The sequence below is a fragment of the Python bivittatus genome, unplaced genomic scaffold (assembly GCF_059951505.1).
Source record: "Python bivittatus isolate LINGU-HERP-01145 unplaced genomic scaffold, Pbiv_v1 ctg000590_np1212, whole genome shotgun sequence".
In the NCBI taxonomy this organism is placed as follows: domain Eukaryota; kingdom Metazoa; phylum Chordata; class Lepidosauria; order Squamata; family Pythonidae; genus Python; species Python bivittatus.
In genome coordinates, this window is record NW_028277086.1 from 22644844 (window position 1) to 22666464 (window position 21621).

General features: G+C 36.8%; 1 protein-coding gene across 2 annotated transcripts in view; it reads right to left on the minus strand.

Moving 5' to 3' along the window:
• MATN2 (matrilin 2) overlaps positions 1-18622 on the minus strand; it is a 57717-nt gene extending 39095 nt beyond the window's left edge. The window contains exons 1-5 of one of the 2 annotated variants that reach the window (XR_015797589.1): positions 18201-18622; positions 14272-14426; positions 8151-8720; positions 5797-5919; positions 1937-2059 (exon numbers count right to left, since the gene is read on the minus strand). Coding sequence is in view for 1 of the 2 variants with exons in the window: in XM_088149097.1 (XP_088005223.1) it covers positions 1937-2059; positions 5797-5919; positions 8151-8720; positions 14272-14386 (931 nt within the window). In the remaining variant the exon portion in view is untranslated. The remainder of the gene's footprint in view (positions 1-1936; positions 2060-5796; positions 5920-8150; positions 8721-14271; positions 14427-18200) is intronic. The other variant, XM_088149097.1, reaches the window with a different exon arrangement.
• Positions 18623-21621: the final 2999 nt, after the last annotated feature.

The window sequence follows — 21621 nt, forward strand, 5'->3', positions numbered from 1 at the left end:
TTCTCAGCCTGTGCTGGCTGACTGTAGCTTCTCAGCATCGCTGCTGGAATGGTGAAGCTGCTGGGCTTTGCTTCTCCTTTTAGTTTGTCTGCTACTGGTTTGGTGAAGTACAAGCCTGCTCCTCCTGTACCACCAGTTGCCTGTTGAGCTGATAACCACTCCACTCCCTTGGCTATTAATCCTTCCTTTCTGCTCTATCACACCACTCCCACCTCCAAGCGCACACACACTTCAGTACTCTCAGGGTTTTCTTCTTATAATTGGAAACTAGGTGTGGTGCAATGCTCTTTAGGCTGCCTTAAAGTCCCAGGAGGGAAAACAAAGGGAAGGAAGAGCTCATGCTGGCCACTGTAAGGCTTTCCTTTCACGGCAGTCTGAAAGTATTTTTGCCTTTTTAACAGCCACATCACACTGTTGACTCATACTGAGCTTGTGAAGAATGACAAGCCCAGATGACAAGTGTTCATTTTATTTGTTTTCTAAATGAGAAACTTTGGGGTTGTTTCTACTGAATTGTATTCTGTTATTTTCAGAATGCCCTTTTCTCTAACAAGATAATTTTAAATCTGTTTTCAGTATATTAGCTACCTTGCTTGCATTCTGTCATACAAAAATCTGATAAGCATTCTTTCCACATCTTTATCCAAGTAATGAAAATGTTAAAGAATATTAGACCCAGGACTAAACTCAGTGACAGCTTTTTCAATACTTTTTTCCAGTTTAATTAGGAATTGTCATTGAAGTCACCAAGAGTCAAGCTCAAGTTGTGGGGGTGGTAGTGGTGTTGGTGTTATCCTTACTGTATCTTCCAGGGATAACACAGAGATGTTTAGCAGCATTGAATATTCTAGAGATCTGAATTAGCTACGTCTGATCTAGAGTGTTTTATATAGTATATGAAAGCACTATAGAAAAGAAGCATTGTACATAAATGAAAAAAAACTAAACTCTTTCCCTCTCAACTTATCCAGCTTTATGGCTTTCACACAATTATTTGTAAAATATAAACTGTATTCAGTGCCACTATCTGAACTCATTTTTGAAACCATCTGTGTGGTATTAAAACAGTTTTCTATACAGCAATTATTACTGACTCTAGACAAGAATAGTTATTCAAAAATTATCAGAAAAATAGGGTTTTCCCTTAAAAGGAAGAATAGATAATTATAACACAGACAGAAATCCTATGCAGTGTCTTGCTTCATACCTGATCAAATTAAGGTTGCCAACTCCTGCTGAAATAATTCCTGGAGGTTTTTCCCTCCCTAATAAATGTGTGCATATATCATATTGTATGTGCATATATGCACGTGTGTATTATAGCTGCCAAAAATCACACTCCTAAGGTGAGCAGGGGTGGGGCAAAAATATATTCACTGAATAAGTACAGAAACACACAAGTATACATGAACATATCCATTTCCCTCTCTCCTTCTAGGAGCTCTCTTTCCAGAAGCAGTAGAAAAGAAAAAACAATATCGAAATGAGAAAAAAGGAAGACACAGATACACTGGGAAGGACAGGGAAGACAAAACTGGGCATAGAGGATGAGAGGGAAGAGGTAGGGTTTACATATCTCTAATTCCTATTTCAGTTTCCTATTTTGATTCCCACTGACATCTCTTCCAATTCTGCCATTCGTATAAAATATTCACTGTAAAAATTAAACAGACATGGGGAAAACATGCATCCTTGTCTCATTCTTTTTCTTATGCTGAACCATGCATTCCATTCTAAGCTACTCTGAAACTGAGGAAACATCCAAATAAACCTCTTATATAATACAGAGAACCTACAGTTGCAAAGCAAGAAGTCAACAATCTCACCAGAAACCTGTGAATGCAACAAACAATTAAAATGATACAGCATTATACTGGGGCAATAACAGAAATCAGCAGGTACTTTAATTGAAAACAAATTGAAAACAAATACATACTGAAACAATTCTTCCCATCTTCTTCAAGTTCATAGCCATCGTAACATTGGCAGACATAGGATCCAGGTGTATTCACACATATGTGCTCACATTCATGCTTTTCAATCTCACATAGATCCTGGACTGGAAAAAATTTAAAAATGGTAAAATGTTATTGCATTTCTGCAAGAAATTGGTGGTTGTTTGCATTCGGTTTTGGCATTCAGATGGACATCAGAGTTTAGGAAAGTATAATTAAATAAAAGAATGAGAAATATATGGAAATAAATTTTTCAGCTTCTGGATTAAATTAGAACTGGCAACATTATTTTATTCAAGAAATGAACCACTGGACATAAAACGTGTTTTTGTATGTTTTGTTATATAAAATCCTTTTATTGTCTGTTAGCATACCCTATTTCAAGAATTTCTCTCCATGTGCAGCAAATGTTATAATCAGATAACCAGTTGGTTTAAAGCCAAACTCTTTGCATAAGTTTTTGCTCCATAGCAAGAAGTTGGAGATGTCATTATTTATATCTAGAATTATATTGTATAGTTTATTATGAACACTGATCCCAAAATCCATTCACATGACAGTGCTCTGGATTTCATTTTCAAGTGCTCACTGACAAAGCAGTGTCCCTGTAGCATAATGTTTTTGTCTTCCTCCTATGTAGGAATTCCTGATTAGTTAAGTTAATGTAGGGCTGGTTCTTCAAATGTAGAAAGCCTGAAAACAATTTCATTGCAAGATTGCATACCACCATTGCACTTTAGTCAACGGAGGCACAGTACTATAAACAAATACAAACATGCACGTGCGCACACACACGCACACAATGTAGTAAAGACTAAGCAGAGGCATTGGAGAAAATCATGTGTAACAAAACAAGCTTGCCTAAACATGAAGGTTGCCATTGCCTTGAAGTGAAATACCACAAGGGAGGAAGCTGGGAGGAAAAGAGTTCCAAAATGTAGATGTTGCCACAAAGTGGGATTGGGATTATTTTTTAAATGGAATGGCAAAACCAAGATTATTTAAAATCCTGAATACTCATGATAAAGCAAAGCAAAAATGTAAAATGCTCATCTTAAAGCAAAGATGAATAAAAATTAAATAAAATTCTTAGATTTTACAGATCAACTACAGTATATTTGTCAGTCAGCTGTAAAATTCTAATTAACTGCAAAGCCATCTTTAGTAATTAATCTTCAGTCTAGGAAAGCTTTGGCACACTACTGATGGAAGAAACTGCAACACTGTACTGTCAATATTTAGCATATTTTTCTTTATATAATTTCATTTATTTACTACTTTATCTTATACAAGTCTACTACACAGGAAGACCTGAGTTTGTTTGGATTTCATCCTAGGCAACTGGATTGCAGTCTCAGATTTCAGTATGAGTATAGTTTAAATTGGATCCAAGAACTGTGAGAGGAAAGAAAACAGCTGTACTGTAGTGCTGTTTTAGAAATGCATGTATAGTTTACATAGTGATATAATCACCTTTTTGTGAGTACTCATTCTTTTGAGCATGAAAAACACACTTGAATATGAAGATCATACTTTAATTACTCTTTTCTTGCATGCAGTTTTAGCAATCACTGTAAGATAGCCCCTTTGTTTCATGCTAGTCTGGTGATGGGGTTTCATGTGATTACGAGGTAACAGGATGAACCCTATTCCAATATCATGTAGATATTAAGTCCCATTATCCATATGCTGAATATGAATACCTATAACAGAGAGGTCTGTGCACATAGGTTTCACTGAAATGGGACCCTGAGTGTTCTAGGTTCCAACTCTCATGGAAGCTTATGTACCTATTTCAAGGGGAGCTGAAGTATTGAAAATTGCAATCCTCAAACCATTTACACAAGAATCCTGCAATAGACTTCACGTACAAGTCAATAACGTGGACATTAATGCAATTTGCATGCATGCATGCATGCGTGTGTGTATGTGTATATCTATCTATCTATCTATCTATCTATCTATCTATCTATCTATCTATCTATCTGTTAGCTACATAGATATAATGTTTAATAATCATTACCAGATACTTTTGTCACTGACTTCAGTGTTATGTGGATTTAACATAATGCTTTAAATATATTATTATTGGATGATATGAGGACTGAAAGCTTAGCATAGAAAAGAACTAAAAACCAGCGCCAGCATTTAGTTAAATACATCTGGTTTATGTTGACAATTCATTATCTGAAAATATAAACAAAACTAATCCAACTCTAGAAACTGGAAGCTATGAGAAAAAAATCTTGCTCTTATATGCTTTTGAGCATTTAAAAGGAAAAGCAAATCCAAAAACCCACTATTTTTGAACTGCATGTTTTGGACTATGCAGGTTATCTTGTATTTTGTGTTAGCTACTCTGGAAGGATGGTATATTATATTTTAATGAATAACAAACATAAACAAGGCAACACAATCACTGGATCTGCATAAATGTAAACCTAATAAGCTGTTTCATCATCAGAGTTTTTGGTTGTTTATATGCTGCCCAAGCTATGATTTGTTTTAACTATGGTTTATGACTAGGCTCCTTGTATAATGTGTTGTCAACCATGATTAAAAAATCCTAATGACTGGATCTGTCCAACATGCTAAGTAAAAACAAATAGTATGTTGACCTACAGTCTGGGTTCATACAACATTGTAAGTTAAACTGTAATGTGCTTTACCACGTGCAACGCAAGTTACACAATACTGTAGATACAGTCTACTTTTTAGATAGGCACTGCTAACTACCATATTGTCTAGAAAGAGCCAATCAGACAATATATTCAGTGTTGTTTTGTTTCTTATTACTAGCAGCAATGATAGATATTATATGAAACATTATTTCAAAATACGTTTGGAATTTAGAGTCTAAAATCAAAGTTTTTCTTTAAATTCTGATTACTTTGAGGAAAATAACAAACGCTGAAAGAAGCAAGAAAATTGGGGAAAAAGAGGAAAGGAACTATGAAAAAACTTAATTCAAGACTTTCATAGCATAAGACTTGCACAATGCTCTAGAATTCACACTGGACAAAAAACACTGATTTTAGAGTCGACTCTCTAATGCATACTGCAGCAACCTGCAAGGCAGCTAGCTAGCCTTACTGTCAAGCAGTCAGTGATGTGGAGCAAGGAAAAAGGCATGAGATATGTTTTATTAGAAATTACGGAAAGGAAAGCTTGATGGTTATTTCAATTGTATGCCTGTATTTTCTGCAATGTGTAATTCTGTCCTGTGAAAATGTGTTAATTTGACTTTCAGCTGTTAGTGCACACAACAAATCTATACATCTATTACAATTTCTAAGGCAAGTTATGAGAAACAAGATCCTCACCCACAAAAATACCTCTGTATCAGTAGGCAACCTGTGACTCTTCCACTGTTGCTGAATGTGATTCCCAGCAGCCCCAACCAACACAGACAATGGTGAAGAATATAGCTGTTCAGCAATATTTGGAAGGCCACTGATTGCCCAGCTTTGCATATTCATCTGTGTTAAATACTTTATCACAGTAGACATAATGTTTTCATATTGATCAATATTACTCCATAAATAATTAACATCACAAAACTGACAAGGAGAGAAATGAGGCTTTCTATTCTCACCCATTAATTTTGCTCAAAATCACAGATGGAATTGTAAGCATAGTCACTGGAAAGAGGGGGGAAATGTGCATGAATATTGGGTTTATGAACTGGTTTACAGTGTGTGTGTATAATATGTGACTAGATATATTTGCACACCTCTAATCTGCAGTTGATGCAGCCCTTGGACCAAAAAGTTGTACATCCCCACCATAAAGTGTATTTATAAAATGGTGAGCTATGAAAGAGATAAGATATGAAACTCACTGCTACAGCTTCTCCGATCTGAGTTCAGAATATATCCCTGTTTACATTTACATACATAAGAGCCAGGAGTGTTGATGCAGAAATGGTCACAACCATGCTCGGTTATACTACACATATGCTGGACTGGGGAAAAAAAAGCAATACATAAGTTAGCACAAGAATGTGACTAAAAACCCAGTTAATGATATTAAAACTGATATATAAAAACACAAGAATACCCCTCCCCCCCCAAGTATCAACAGAAAATATGTATATTAAAGTGATGGAACATTCATCAATACTGATTTTACACTTTGTTAATGGATGATGTAAGATTTATAAATCTATAAACTTTAGGCATATAAATACCAATCACATGAGTGGCAATGATAACTAAGAACTGAGCTACATTTTTAGGAAGACTGAGGGATTTATTTATTATAAATGTATTTCCAGATTCCATTCACCAAATATATTTTTAAAAAATTAAGCATCCATTTATAGTTTTCATTCCATTCATGTTGACATTTTTTTCTTGCACTATTTTCTTTACAATCCTTTTTCTATTTTTTTTCACCAAATGACCTGATCTTTTTCTGATGCTTTTTGCAATCTTATCCTAAGCAAGTGGGCAGTTTCTACACTGTCATGTACTCACCCCCATCTGTGTTTTAAAAGGCCTTAATCCTGTTATATTTGCAGTCACAAATTTGGGGGTGGGCGTGTAGAAAGCTTGCTGAGGCTGCATTAGGATGCTAGACCTGGATTAATGTACTGTTTATGTCACCTTGGTAAATACCATCAGTAAGGGCAATGGCTTTGTTTCCACCTTTTCTCAAGCAGTACCATTTTCTTAAATTTAACATACTTTGCTTTTTTAGTTCAAATAATAACTCTTTTTTTCAACAGTTGCTATGTTGTACTGTGCTTAGTTAAAAGCCCAGGAAAGAGGAAACAACTACTACTACTTTTCCTTCCATCCTGTTATTTTCAAACACAAAATCATACTGTGTTAAAGTTCAATAGAGCTTTTTAACATATGCACATGAACATGATATGTTGACTGAATTGAGTGAATAAATGTTTAACCAAATAAGTGAAAAGCTTAGTGGCTGCACTTGCATGACATGTTATGTTTGATTAGGTTCAACTTTAGTTGATTTTTAAGACATAGTGTGTTGTACAAACTCTGCTAGTTTAGTATATTTAGGATTCAATGTATTGTGTGAATCTAGAAAATGACTTAATGAAGTAATCAAGTTAAGACTATTGTGTCAACACAACTGTGACTAGTTCTGCATTGCTGATGAAGATAACAAGACCGTTAGGATAAATTCTGCCATCTATAAAATTTTTGGCATTGTGACTGCATGACATTTCCTATTCTGAAATTCTACTTTCAGGAGATTTCTGGCAGTTTCACATGGAATCATCAAAATCTAGACCAGACTTCTCCCAGGGTGAGTATTGTTTATGCTGGGTGAAAATAATAGGAGTAGTAGTCAAAACATCTGTAGAGATCAAGATTGAGAAAGCTAGTATTATAACTTCAATTAGTGATAATAATTCCATTATTTTTATATACAATTATTCTTATACAAATCAGCTTTCCTTAGTGTGCCCCTTGCAGATATCTTGTGTCTTCAACTATCAGAATTCCCAGCCAGCATGGTTAATGGAATTCTGGGAATTATAGTCCCAACACATCTGGAGGGCACCAGTTGGGACAGGTTATTCTCCCATCAAGCAAGAATATCACCTATTTTGAAGTTGCTGCATTGGTTACCAAAATACTTTTGGGCCCAATTCAAAGTGCTAGTTATTATAATACTCAGCCTGGGAGAAGGCTGGTCTAGATTTTGATGGTTCCATGTGAAACTGCCAGAAATCTCCTGAAAGTGGAATTTCAGAATAGGAAACACCATGCAGTCACAACGCCTAAAATTGTATAGATGGCAGAATTTATCCTAACAGTCTTGTTATCTTCATCACAAGTAAACTGCCTCCAAAATAAAAGTATTTTATGGCATGGCACTAGGAATGTACCAGGCAACACATTGCCAAAACTGAATCTGCCTATCTGGGCATTTAGATGTCTACTTCAGATCTTCTCTCCTTGAAGTTCATGGATTGTGGGCCAGCTGATAGGCCTTCACAGTGGTGGCCCCTATTTTATGGATCATCCTCCCCACCAGAGGTACAGATGGCCTACTCTACAAGTATTTAAAAAACAGGCCAAAGAAGCACTATTCCAGTGGAGGTTTGGAAGTTAGATTAGGTGCTTTGACTCTTAGATTATATACACATGGATACAGAGCATTTTTTTAAAGCAGTATTTCTAATGAAGCCTTTTAAATATATATTTAGTACCTTACCACAAATTTTAGTTTGGAACACAGAAGTCAGTGATTCAATTTGGCTGAAGTTTGCAACCAGAAAAACATGGTCTTCATAAGGTTCACTCCCAATTGACTTTAGCGTGTTCATATCTACTCTTCCCACTCCAATAGCAAATATTAGGATTCCTGAATTTCGGGCTTTTGCTGCAATTTCTGCAACTGGATCCTGTGGTCTCCCATCTGTCACTATCATGATAACTCTAGGTACATTCTGACTGAGTGGCCGAGCCCCTTCAGATTCTGAAAATGCAATGTTCATTGCATACTGAATAGCTAATCCTGTCATGGTTCCAGTGGCAAGATACATCATTCTTTTCACTGCTCTCTCTATATCCTGTTTCTTCTTAAAAGTCTTCAGTGAAAATTCATTTTTGACTGTGCTGGCATACTGGATTAGTCCCACTCTAGTGTTATCAGGACTAATGTCCAAAAAGTGCAGGATGGTTAAGATGAATTCTTTCACTTTTTCAAAGTCATAAGGGCGAACGCTACGAGAGCTATCAATGATGAACACAAGGTCAAGACGTTTATTACTGCAAACATTTTCTGGAATGAAAACAAAACAAGATAAAATTTATATAATCAGCTTTATAAAGTAAACCACCTCCAAAATAAAAGTGTCTAAAAAGTGTAGGAAGTTTTATTTCCAGGTAGAAAATACTAAAATATAACTTTTAATCCACACAGGATTTCTCCACCAGAATTTTAATATGGGCTATACAACTGGAGTTGAACATTGTATGCTAGTATGTAAAAAAATAGATAGCATCTAACCAGTGGTAAGTATCTAATGTTATAGCCTCCTATATATAGGTGTTTATTTTTTTAAGTTATTGTTGAAGCAACATAAGCACCATCATTTGTTTATTCTGCTGTATTTTTCAGAAATACTAGCACACATTTCACCAATTCATTGAAAAAAAAGCCTATAAAGAATTCTCCCAGCCAAGTCACCATAAGGAGCCAGTTACCTTCTATTTCTTATATAGTTTCCATGGCCTACAGAAAGCTTTCTCTTGAACAATGCATTGTCAAAGAAAGGTAAAGTATTTCCTTCCTTAAACTGAAATAACACTTTATAAGCTCTCTCTCTATCATTTGCTCTGACTGCACATCTGGCTGTATCCAAGCTTCTCCTAGCCTGTGTTTGCCTAAGAAAATACACTCAAGTTTGATTCACATAAAATGCTAGGGCAAAAGGTTGTTGGCTATGGTTCAGTTTATGGTTAGTTTATGATGCAACGTGTTACGCAAACCAGGCAACTGAATTAATTCAGTACCTCATGGGTTAGTATGGTACATAAAATATAACCTTTAGTTTTCCTATTTTATTTGCCATGCTACATCTGAGATACCTTTAGCTATGCTCTGTAAGAATACAGTGGTCTATAACATAAACATAATCAGCTTCTTTGGTGGTCCTAATCAAATGACTTTAGCACTGAAAAGAGGAACAACTGAGTCATACTTCCTTGAATATTAGTTAGCTTGATGCATTGTGCTAAGCTGCAGCTTATTCTTACTATGTTTTATTGAATAATCCACAATATCCATATTAACATATAACGTAAAGCTATAAACCATGGTTTACAAACTATAGCGATGGATCTCACAACACACAAAGCTAAAACCAACCAAATCACATGACTACGGCTTGCATAATATGCTTAACTTTTGTCGTTCAGTCATTCAGTTTCTTCATTTCGCCAGACTGTCTTTCAATAACGGCATCTTTGAATTCTTGTGAGTTCATGCTTGAGTCATTAATGATAGTATGCAGCCTGTTGTCATCTGTCAACCTCCTTTTCAATTGCCTTCGATACTTCCAAGCATTAAAGTCTCCTTTAATGACTCTTGTTTTAACATTATGTAACTAACATACTTAAACTTTAGCTTCATTATTAGTGCTTCCAGTGAGCAGTCTGAGTTTACTTAATCTAGCATTGAATCATTCTTTGATCCAAAATATTATCAACAATTTTCTCTAGCATTACAATTCAAAGGGATCAATTTCTGTTTGTTCACCCTTTCTGATGATTGTTGCATAACCATGTTACAACTGAAAAACCATGGCCTTGATAATACATATCTTTGTTTCTACATTTTAATATTTGATCTAGATCTGTCATAGTTTTTCTTTCAATAATTTTATTTTCTTTCTTTATTATAGTCACCATCACTGTGAATTACTGAGCCTAGCAAGATAAAGTCTTTTACTATTTTAGCTTCTTCTCTTCCTGTATCTGTTGGGTTGATATTGCTGTTGACATAATCTTAATTGTTTTTAAATTTGGAGTACCAAATCAGCTTTTCACTCTCTTTTTTCAATTTCAACAGGAGATTCATTAAATCTTACTTGCTTTCAGCTATAAAAGTATCATTATCAGCAAATATAGGGTTGAAGTTTTTCCCTATCAAGTTATTAAAATTTATATTTCCCCTAGTCCAGCATTTCTCATGATATTTTCTCTATGTAAGTTAACAAATGAATAGATAGTATACAATCTTGATGCACTCCTTTCTTAATTCTGAACCATTTAATTGCTCCATGTTTTATTCTAGCTGTTGCTTCTTGGTTATCATATAAGTTTTTCAGTCGGCATCTGAGGTAGCCTAGTATATGCTTGTTGTTAGGGATTATCCTCAATTTGTTGTATTCTGCATTGACAAAAGTAGTACTGCACTGTATAATCAATACAATTGTATTACAGTGTATTATATAGATGTCTTTTTGGATTCCCTTGTCTTTTTTTTTATTATCCATTAGATCCTAGCAATTGGGATCTTCAGTACTCCTGCTTTTTCTGAATTCAGATTGTAAATTGAACAATTTTGGTTGTATGTATTGCTGAAGTCTGGATTGTAAAATCTTGGCCATTATTTTACTAGCATGTGAGATAATGTTTTGATAGTCTGAACATTCCTTAATACTCCTTTTTTTGAGTATTAAAAATAAATTGGTCTTTGGCCACTGCTTATATCTGCTAACAAACTGCTTACAAGTAGTACTTCAACTGTACCATCTTGTAAGATTTGGAACACTTCTATGGAGTTTCATTAACTCCTACACCTTCACTGTTAGCAGTATTTTCTAGGGCCCATTTAACATTATTTTCCAGAATGTCTGGCTCTAGTTCAGTGAGCAAATCTTACTGATTGGGGATATTTTGGGGAAAGTTCTTCCAGATATTTATGCAATCATAGCTTCTTTCTCCAGTAGAACACTGCCTTCTTTGTCTTCTTTGTGACTATCTATGTATAAAAGATTTCCTTGATTGCTTTTTAGATACAATTCCTTGCCTCTTCTTGCTTTCCTCTGGAACTCATTATTTAATTGGGCACATTTTCTTCTGTGTCTGTTGCATTCTGCTTTTCTTCAGCTATTTTCAATTTATCAGTAGAGCACCATTTCATCTTCTTTTTGTACATTTGGATATTTTTGTTCACTTCATCTTGTTGTCATGAATTTCAGTTCAGAGTTTTCCAGGTACTATATTTATCAAATCTAATCAATTAAATCTATTATTTACCTTATTGTATAATCATATGAACTATACTGTTAGTTGTGGTCATTTTGCTTGTTTTCTTTAGTTTTAGTTATAATTTTATAAGAAGGAACTGCAACAGCTTTACTATTTGCTGACTGAATAGTTTCTCCACCTTTGTTTAGTCATTTTTGGTTTGGTTTGGTGTTGCCCATCTAATGACGTCCATGCAAAGTCACTCTTTGGTTGGTTGGTCTTATATTGGCTATAAACACTGAATTTTCTTGGCAGAACTGCATTAATTTGACTCCTGCTTCATTTCATATATAAGGCCAACGTTTCCAAATATTCCACATGTTATTTTATTTCCAACTTTTGCATTCCAGTCTCCTATAATTAGTATGACATCTTTTTGGGTGTTGTGTTGCAAGTTGCCACAGAACAATTCAGCTTCTGCTTTCTCTGCATTTGTGATTGGAGCATACATCATAAGATTTGCCTTGCACTCAAATTGAGATCATTTATCATTTTGGAGCTTATACCTCAGCATCGACAACCTTTTGTTAATAATGATAGCCACTCCATTTCTTCTATGATTTTCTTGTCTGCAATAGATCTGATCTGACATGAAGTGACCTCTTTCAGTTCAGTTCAGTTCACTGATACCCAGAATGTCAATACTCATTCTTGATATTTCTGCTCTGACAGCATTACATTTGCTTTGCTTTGATTCATTATACAAATGATATGAACTATCACAAATGACATAACATTAATGTAAAATTAATATATCTGCTTTATCCAGACTATGTTAGATGCAACAGATCTATGATTTCAGAGGGATGTCTGATGGAAATTTGATCCATTGCATTAAATAATCTGAAATCTTAATCTCATTTATTAAATGGGGGTACATTAAATCTAGATTTCAAAAGGAAAAATTGGGTGAGGCAGGAAAAAAATAGTTTTCATTTTGTGATTTGGAGGCAAAGCCTCTACTGGGAATCAAGCGTTTGTTATACATCAGCAATGGAAAGAGAAACTATGTATTATGTCATCTAGTTAAGCTTCCAACAGAGATCTGTTGTTCTAGTTTACTCCAAGATACTATTGCATATTTCAAACATAATGCAAACAGACAATCTCATTGAGGGTAGTATTTTCCAATATGCATGCTTCATTAGAAGCCCAAATGTAGAAAATACATACAGATGGGTGAAACATTAGCCCAGCATGACATTTCAAATTATAAAAGCTACTTCCGGAAAGAAATTTTGGTTGAAAAGGCAGTGGAGGGAATGAAGAGAATTAACTATTTTTCTGCCTACTGTTTTCCTGCTCTAAATTTTATTGTAAAACTAAGAGAAGAAAGGTTGTTTTGAAATATAGAAAAGAAAAATAATAGAAAGGAAAACTGTTAAGCACACACTTCCCTTACCATTTTTGTAATCTCAATGCCTTCTTCAGAAGTGGGTTTTCTTTTAGATAAATGTTATAGGAATTTATATGTAATATATGCTTGTGCCCTAATTTATTTCATCTAAATCCTAATTCTAATTTTATTACTTGCTATATCTTACTGATTTATTTCAAAACAAGTGACCAGTCCAACAAAAAATCTAATTTCCCCTTCATTTGCTATTCCTTCTTCCACTAAAATCAGTTATTCTACAAAAGAACCCCCAAAGTCCCTATATAGGTAATCCTCAAGTTACAACTGTTCATTCAGTGACTGTTTGAAGTTATGGCAGTGCTGAACAAAGGGACTTATGACTGGTTCTCCTCAAAGTTCTGGCTGTTGCAGTGCCCCTGCAGTCACGCGAACAAAATTCAGGTGCTTGGCAACTAGCTCGCATTTATGACCAGTTGCAGCATCCTGCAGTCATGTGATCACCATTCCCTACCAGCTTCCCCCAAGCAAAGTCAATGGGAAGCCGGCAAGGAAGGTTGCAAGTTGCTGGGGTAAGTCTCCCCCACCCCCAGCCTTTCTTCGCTTGCATGCACCACACCCTCCTTCCTCCCCTTGCTCGTGCACACCCTGTGCCCTCTTTCCCCAGCCTCCCTGCGCTTGCACACACTTATGCACCCCACCTTCTTTCCACAGCCTCCCTGCGATCACACACATGCACCCTGCACCCTCTTTCCATGACCTCTCTGCAACTGCACACACCCTGCACCATTTTTCCTCAGGCATCCTGCACCCACACACATGCATGCACAAACCTCACATTCTCTTTCCCTGGCCTCCCTGTGACGTACCCTGTGCCCTCAGTCCCCAGTGGCCTTTCTGTGCTGCATGGAGCACCCTTTCCCCCAACTTGCACACAGCCTGCGCCGGGTTTCCCAGGGCCTTCCCCACCCTCCTGTGGCACCCCCACGTTCCTTATCTGGGACTCCCTCCACTTCCCACCTGATAACCAGGAGTGCCTGGATTGCCTTTGCTAAGCAATGCAGTCACGTGACATCGCACTTTACAACTGCATAGCTTAGCAATGGCAATCCCAGTCCCAACTGCAGTTGTAACTCGAGGACTACCTGTACTTCTCATCTGCAAACATTAGAAAGATTCAGCTGTACACATTTCTTTGTTTTACAGACTCACGGCAACTTACCAAGAAAAGGAGCATCATTTCTTTGACTCAAAGGTGTTCTTGGAAGATGACGCTCTCTGGCTGAAACAGGAAAAAGTCCAACCAGCAAAAGGAAATATAAAATAGTTCTTTTCATTTTCAAGAATAGGAAAGAATGGAGCAATCAGGGTAGACCTCTGTAACAAGAGAAAGAAATTATGGACTTTCTCACCAAACCACGTGATGCCAGAAAAACAAAATAAACCTTTCTTCCCATATTGTTTTTTAAACATATATCCCGACCTAATAACATTAACAGAAACTTTAGAATGCATTAGAAAAATACTTTTTACAGATATTTGGGTACCTTGATCCTTTCATATCCCATTCTTTTAAAGATTCTCACAACAACCATGGATTGGCTCAAAAGCAGTAACTGGAATATAGTATCAAAGACTATCAGATCAGATGATGTACCTAGTTATCCAAGCCTTTGCTTAACATTCTGCAGTACACTGGTATTCATATGTCATACTGCAGCTGAGCTATCCCAAAGTTTTTTTTAAATTACTGAATTTTATAAAAACACTAGACAACCTGTGACCTGTTGGATCATCATGTCAGAGATTCCTTACCACATTCCTCACTGCTTTCAGCAATGGCAGAGCTTCTAATGCACTGCCTTCACTGGAAAAGTTCTTAAAAATCCAGAGATGTATCTGCCTTGAAAACAGCCCATGTCATTCATATTGAACTGCATAGCATAGTCAAACATAAGGAATGGACTGCAGGAAATGTTTTATGACATTTTATATTATGTCATAAAATGTTTTATAATAATTTTTATGTTATAAAATGTTTTATAATATTTGCCAAATTTCAATTCCACAGGAGTCATGGGTCCTCGATTTTGGATGCATTCTGGAAGTTAGCCCATTTGAGGAACCTTGGCTCAAAAATTGTTGCCCTACAATGCACTGTTTCATCCAATTGATGGTTACCAAGTATCAAACAGGCATAAGAGTTTTAGTAGTATATAGATTATAGTTGATAACATCTGATAGTAAACGTATGCATAAACCATCACACTATTAAAGGAAATACTATATGCATACAAGGAAAAACAGAAACAAAACTGAAAAATGGGGAAAAAATTAAACAGAAAGAAGAATGACAAAAAAAAATGTATTGGTCAGAAAGGTTGAGAATGAAGTCTAACTTATCTGGAAGAAATCAGGTTGAAAAATGGTTCACTGACTGCTGCATTTATTTTCTTACATTTGTTTTACATTTATTTACATTTATTTTAAAGTTAAGTATTATCTTTCCCCCTGCTACTTTTCTATTTTAAGATCTATTTTTACGTTTGGTCCTTTTAAAAAAAGTAGCATTCAATATGTCTTTTGGCTTACATCTGTCCTATCATAATCATTGAGAAGAAAAGTAAAAGTAAAGTTCTCTCAAGCTAAATTTGACTCCTAATGAATGCATGGTCATGTCCATGAAATTTTCTTGGTTACAGTACAGAACTGTCACGTTTCTCATCTTCTGAGATTTTGTCTTCAAATTCTAGCCAACAGCGCTGGAATTCCCGGATGACCCTCCATCTAAATACTAACCAGGAAAGACCGAGATAGCTTCTGAGATCACCCACAATCAGCTAGGTGGGGTAATACTTAAAGCTATACAATGCAATAAAAATACATTTTGAATGACTAAAATTCAATAAGCTTTCAAAAACCTTATACATGATAAACACTAGGAAAAGTATGTGTAAGCATTTATTATTGCTCTGCACAATTTCACTGTGCTACTGGGAAAGCTGAAGAACTCTCTACATGGTTATTTATTTACGCAGTATTTCTGTACCCCATCTTTTCCCATTATGAACTTAAGGAAGGGTACATGGCAGTCTCCCGTCTAGACAGAGTAGACTCTGATTTAATTTAGTTTCAGGAAAGTTGCTATATTATATGCTTTAGTATCCAAGTATAAAAATAAGGGAAAAGACAAGAGCTAGGAAAAGTTGTGTTACTGTCTTCTTGTGATGTCATGCTGCTAAGTGCTAGCTAATTCACAATTCTTTGCTAGTAACATTTAGATAATCTAAAGGCTTCCTTCATGAACTATAACAAAACGAATAAAAAAGAGAACCAAGTAGCAAGTATATTTCTATAAGGAAAGATATTTGGATTCCCTAGAGATCTGCTGATTGATATATTTTTTCCTACTAAAATATAATAGTCAAGAAACCCTTTCATTCATCACAAGCAGAATCTGAAGTATAGATGCCAAAAGTCAATGCACACTGAGAATACAAAAAGTCAGATTCCTCTTACTATAAATATCCACTGGGATATCTGCTGCTAATACTTCCAGAACACAAAATAAATTTCTTCCAGAAAATACTTCCAGAACACAAACTCATTTTCACAAAATGCAAAAGTACATAGTACAAAGCAGTTGACTTCCTAGCTTGGTCAGCTTTACTTAATTTGTATTGTACTGTATGTGGAAAAGCCAGATTTACCAAATGTCTGTAATGACTTTCGTCTCCTGCCCAGTAAGATATATTCCATTGTTCGATAGATAAAAGATACTTTATTCAAACCAATTCTTTAAGCTGAATTCCTGACAGAAATCAATGTTTTCACAATACAGTGTATATTAAATTGGGTTGCTGACAGTTACCGAATACCATCCACTTGGTATAAGCTCGACTGAAATTCCTGAACCTTAATTTATTAGTGGACATGCACAGAATCTAGTACTACAGAATTGGGAAAATGACTATATATTCCATGTGGTGGAATATCTATTTCCAAACCTTTTAAGTTCATGAGAAGAGACTGCTGTGTAACACTCACCAAAAGCTACCATTACTGACATTCAAAAACATTTTAAAGCACGTGTGGAAACATGGTCAGGCAAAATGTGCTAGATATAAGCATGAATACGTCTGTTGTGTTCATGGACAAAGTTCTGGAAAACTGCATGACTTATTACTTTGCATGCAATGTTTTCACATGGATGTGCCCATTCGACCCCATTAAGAGATCCAGCCTCAAGCACTAAGTATTATTCTGGAGGCAGCACTTAATACACATTCAGAAAATATGTTCAAAACCACTTTTAGGGACTCTTCATATGTAGGGAGGCTGATTGCCAGCACTGAAAAGAGGCACTCAGCACCAGCACTAATTTGGTTTCAATACTAGATAATTCAGCAACAAATGCTGCTGTTTGCATACAAGAGGCAAAAACTTTGTTAGAGAATCATGTCCTTATCCCTGCTATGAAGATTCTTAAGTGAAATAAATGATGAAAAGCTGTGGGAATGAGTGTTCTAAGTGGAAATATTTGAGCGGTGCCAAATATCCCTTGAGGTCAGTCTGGCAAGACTTATCCCCTGGAGCGTGAGGGAAGACAATTCAAGGTTGTGGTTTTAAAAGACACGGACATGACAGCAAAGGAAGGTTTGGGTGCTTCCCCCAAAATACCACACAGTCCCATTTGTCCCCTCTCCACTTTTGATCTCCTATATTAAGGTTTCATACAACGAGTTCCACTAGTAATATTCCTTGCCACTCCTTTCCTGTTGAACTTTTTTCTTCCTGGCATTTCCTCCCTTCTCCAAGCAGGTTTGATTTAAGGTATTACAGAGGGGACGGGACCGGCCGCCGACCCCATACAACCTTTCCCCCTTCAGCTTAAGAGTCATTTCGGCGTCTAGCTTGGCGCCTCTCCTACGCCGGGGTCACCAGCCTGGTTTCCTTCTGCCACAGGCAAGCCCCCCCAACCCCCCAGAAGTGCCCCTTCAGGCCAGAGGGAATCAGGTCTGCAGGAAAGCGAAGTCCGAGCGCCAAGCAACGCGTCCCCTCCGCCCACCCAGGCGAGAAGGCGCCCGAGGCGAGGTGGACGGGAGTTGGCGCCAAAACACCCCTCCCCCCCCCCGCGCGCGCCTCTCTTACCTGCAGCGCAGGTGGGTTCGGTTCCCGAGGGGAGGCGGCGGCAGCGGCGGCGTCGAGGCGAAGCGCGGCCCGGTTGACGGTGCTGCAGAGCCGGCGGCGCAGTTGTCTCCCCGTCCCATCCGAAGAGAGGCGCCGAGCCCTCGTCCGTCTGCGCGAAGGGGAGGAGAGACGGCTGGAGGTCAAGCCCCGCCGCGCCGGGAGGCTCTGCAGAAGGGAAGCGCCGCCACCTCGGGGAGCCGGAAAACGGGAGGAGAAGCAACTCCAGAGCCGCGGCCTGGAAGAAGGAAACGTTCCCCTCCCTGCCTCTCTTTTATCTGCCGGCTGAGATTCACCATTAAAGAATTTTAGCCCAATCGAGCCCTGCCTGTTATTGAGGCGGCCCACTTTCTGCTGGCTGTCGTCGAAGGGACGTTTTCTGCCCTACTCCTGGGTTGCGATGCTAAGCCTTCTGTTATTTATTTACTTCGTCTTCTTCAAAAAAATCATATCCCGACTTTTCTCCAAAAGGAACACAAGATTACTGGCAGCCATGAAATACCAAGCAATATGAGAACCACGACTCTTTTTGGGGGGACTGAGGTAAAGAAAATCAGAGATTAAAAGGGATCCTCAGCTGTTCTGGGAATACCTCAGAGGAAGAAACATTTTCTCAAAGGAAAGACAGTGCAGGGGTCCCTTGGATCTTGTGTGGAAAGGGGAGGCTGCTACCACAAAGACCCTGCTCCTTGATCCTTCTCCTCTTCCTCGTATCTGAGGGATCTGGAAGAGGCCTCTGATTACGGACAGAGGATCAAGGAAGAGCATACTGAAGAAAGTGGTCCTTGGGATGCCCACCTCCCATGCCTATTAGGTCTACAATATTTGCCTATTTTCTACTGTTAGCCAGTACTTTGGCTATCTCAAATAAAATACCATTTATTCATTTCAAATGGTCTATGATTTTGAGAAAAGCAGCTAATCCTTTATTTTCAATTTTATTTATTCAGGTGCTCATAGGGTGTGGCAGTTCAGTCTCAGCCTCTTGGTGTTTTATAGCAGCGCCCTAAGTCATTTCCCTTCTGAAAATATGTATAAGCACCGTAATAGCCTTCTTTCAACTCAGTAGCTATAGCCTGAGTTGTATCTGGTGTTACTTTACAACTAACATTAGGCTTAAATCCATGCAGGATTCTTCTCTTTTCTGCTTTTTCTTCCCCTGCTTCCCAGTCTGTTGCCTAGCAAAACAAATTCATCAGTCTTTCTACCCTCATAACTGCCAGAGGTAAGAAGGATGTCACAGTCTACTCCACTTGGTCTCTGTGATCAATAACAGTATAACAGAGATGTCTCTCCTCACATCCCCACTTACATTAGGAAAATATTTTACTCTGCTTTAGGCTGGGACACTGCTACTTATAGAGATGAAAATACTGCAAGAGACACACTGGCCTAGTGGTGCCTCTCAGACTAGATAAGAGGTCACCGCTTATTTTCTTGAAGGAGCACTTTTCAAGTGAGAACCTGTTGTAAGAGCAATGGAGAAATCTACAGATTTCTTTTCTCCTTTATTTTGCTTCCTTCATCCCCAATAGTGATTTAGTTCTCACATGCTAGGTATTGAGGGTAAAGTTATGGTTTTTGCTAATATTTTTTGGCTAGGAAGGATGCTTCATCACTGAATGGGGCAGAAGACTCCTGTCCATAGAAACTAGCTTTGAGGGTCATCTAGAATATAAGAAATACATTAACAATATAATTCCAATCTTTTTCCCTTGTCAGTTACAAAACATTTACAAGATTGCTTCTTGTCTCCCAAGAGACATTTAGGCATTTCATTAGGCAAATGAGGAATATATCAATTTTTGTTTTTTCTGCTCCAGTCATTCAGATGGAAAATTGTTTATTATATATATATATTTAGTTGTTAAAACTCTCAAACATTACAAGTCTTCAGTGCTTCCAGGTTAACAAAATAATCTTTGGTGTCATGGTAGAATTAAATTCTGTGGATAGATTTTGGTACTAATGTGCACAATAGGTTTATTACCAGTGTCTACATTCCTATTTGTAATCTTGAGTTACCAATATATGATCAATATGTTCCAATTTTGAAATGGATCGGTACTTTCCCATGCATTCAGTCATTAATGTTACATTAATGTACAACTTACATTTGTGCATGCAGTTTCTTGCCAGAAATGTATGTTATACATCTGAACCTAATATAATTACTGTTTAGAAAATAACATACACACATACACACACCCACCTGTGTCATGACCTGGATATTGAATATTAGAGCAAAGTAATGATTGTGGTTAATACATTGTAAGTATACTGCATTACCTATGCAGTATATGTAACTGTATTATATAATCTACATAATATAGTTTATTAACAATTTATAACCTATTATTTGATAAGTTGGATCACATTGAGATTACTTTCTACAACAGCACTTCTATTTGCACTAGCATCTTCAGAATACTAACTTGTCTAAATTAGAAAGCTTTAAAACATGTGCCTTGGAAATGTTGCTTTCTAATAATAACGGGTTATAAGTTTGAGGTTCATAAAACTATTGTGTGAAACATTTCTAATTAAATGATTAATCCATTAAAGTTTGGTGTGCTTGTTTAAATAAATAAATTTAAAATTAAAAAGTGGTGGTTGGTAAGTAAGATCATCTACTTGTGATCCTGCATCATCTTATCTTGTTTTTCATTGTTCATGAAAAGGAGTTCTGCTAAAGTCTAACAATTTCCAACCAGTAAATGTTGATAATATAAATGATACTGTCTTTCCTGTCTTTTCTTCCGTTGTGTATAGCGAGATCTGTGGCTGCAATAAACAAGCTGTTTGTAATGAAGCCGACTGGTTCCTAATTACTATATCCTACAATAATTGCAAATACAATTTATCAGTAAGAAAGAAAAAAATAGTAGCAAGTAGATTCTTTAAATTAAAAAAAATGGAATTTATAAAATGTTAAGAGTGAGGCACATTAATATGGCATTCTTAATCATGTCAGTGGCAGAGATAGCATGTTGTATGAACCCACTAACCCAGTCAGTACTGGGGCAAGTGAGGGATAATTTTGAAATAGAATGTTGTTCAGTTACTTCCACCTCATGACCTGATGGGCATCATTTTACTACGATTGTCTCTGGATAACTGCATCTTTGACTTCTAAACTTAGCTCATGTCAGTCACAGTATCTAGCTCACCTTGTCTTCTGTTAGCCAATTTTTTCTAAACATCAGGGTCTTCTCCATTTTAATTTTCATCCATACCCTCACTTCCAAGCATGTACTCAACTTCACAAGATCGGACTGCCTTCATATCTATTATATCATAAACAACATATCTATTTTTATTACTTTTCTTTCATTTAATACCCTTTACTATTTACTCTTCCTTTACATTCCAAGTTGCATATGCC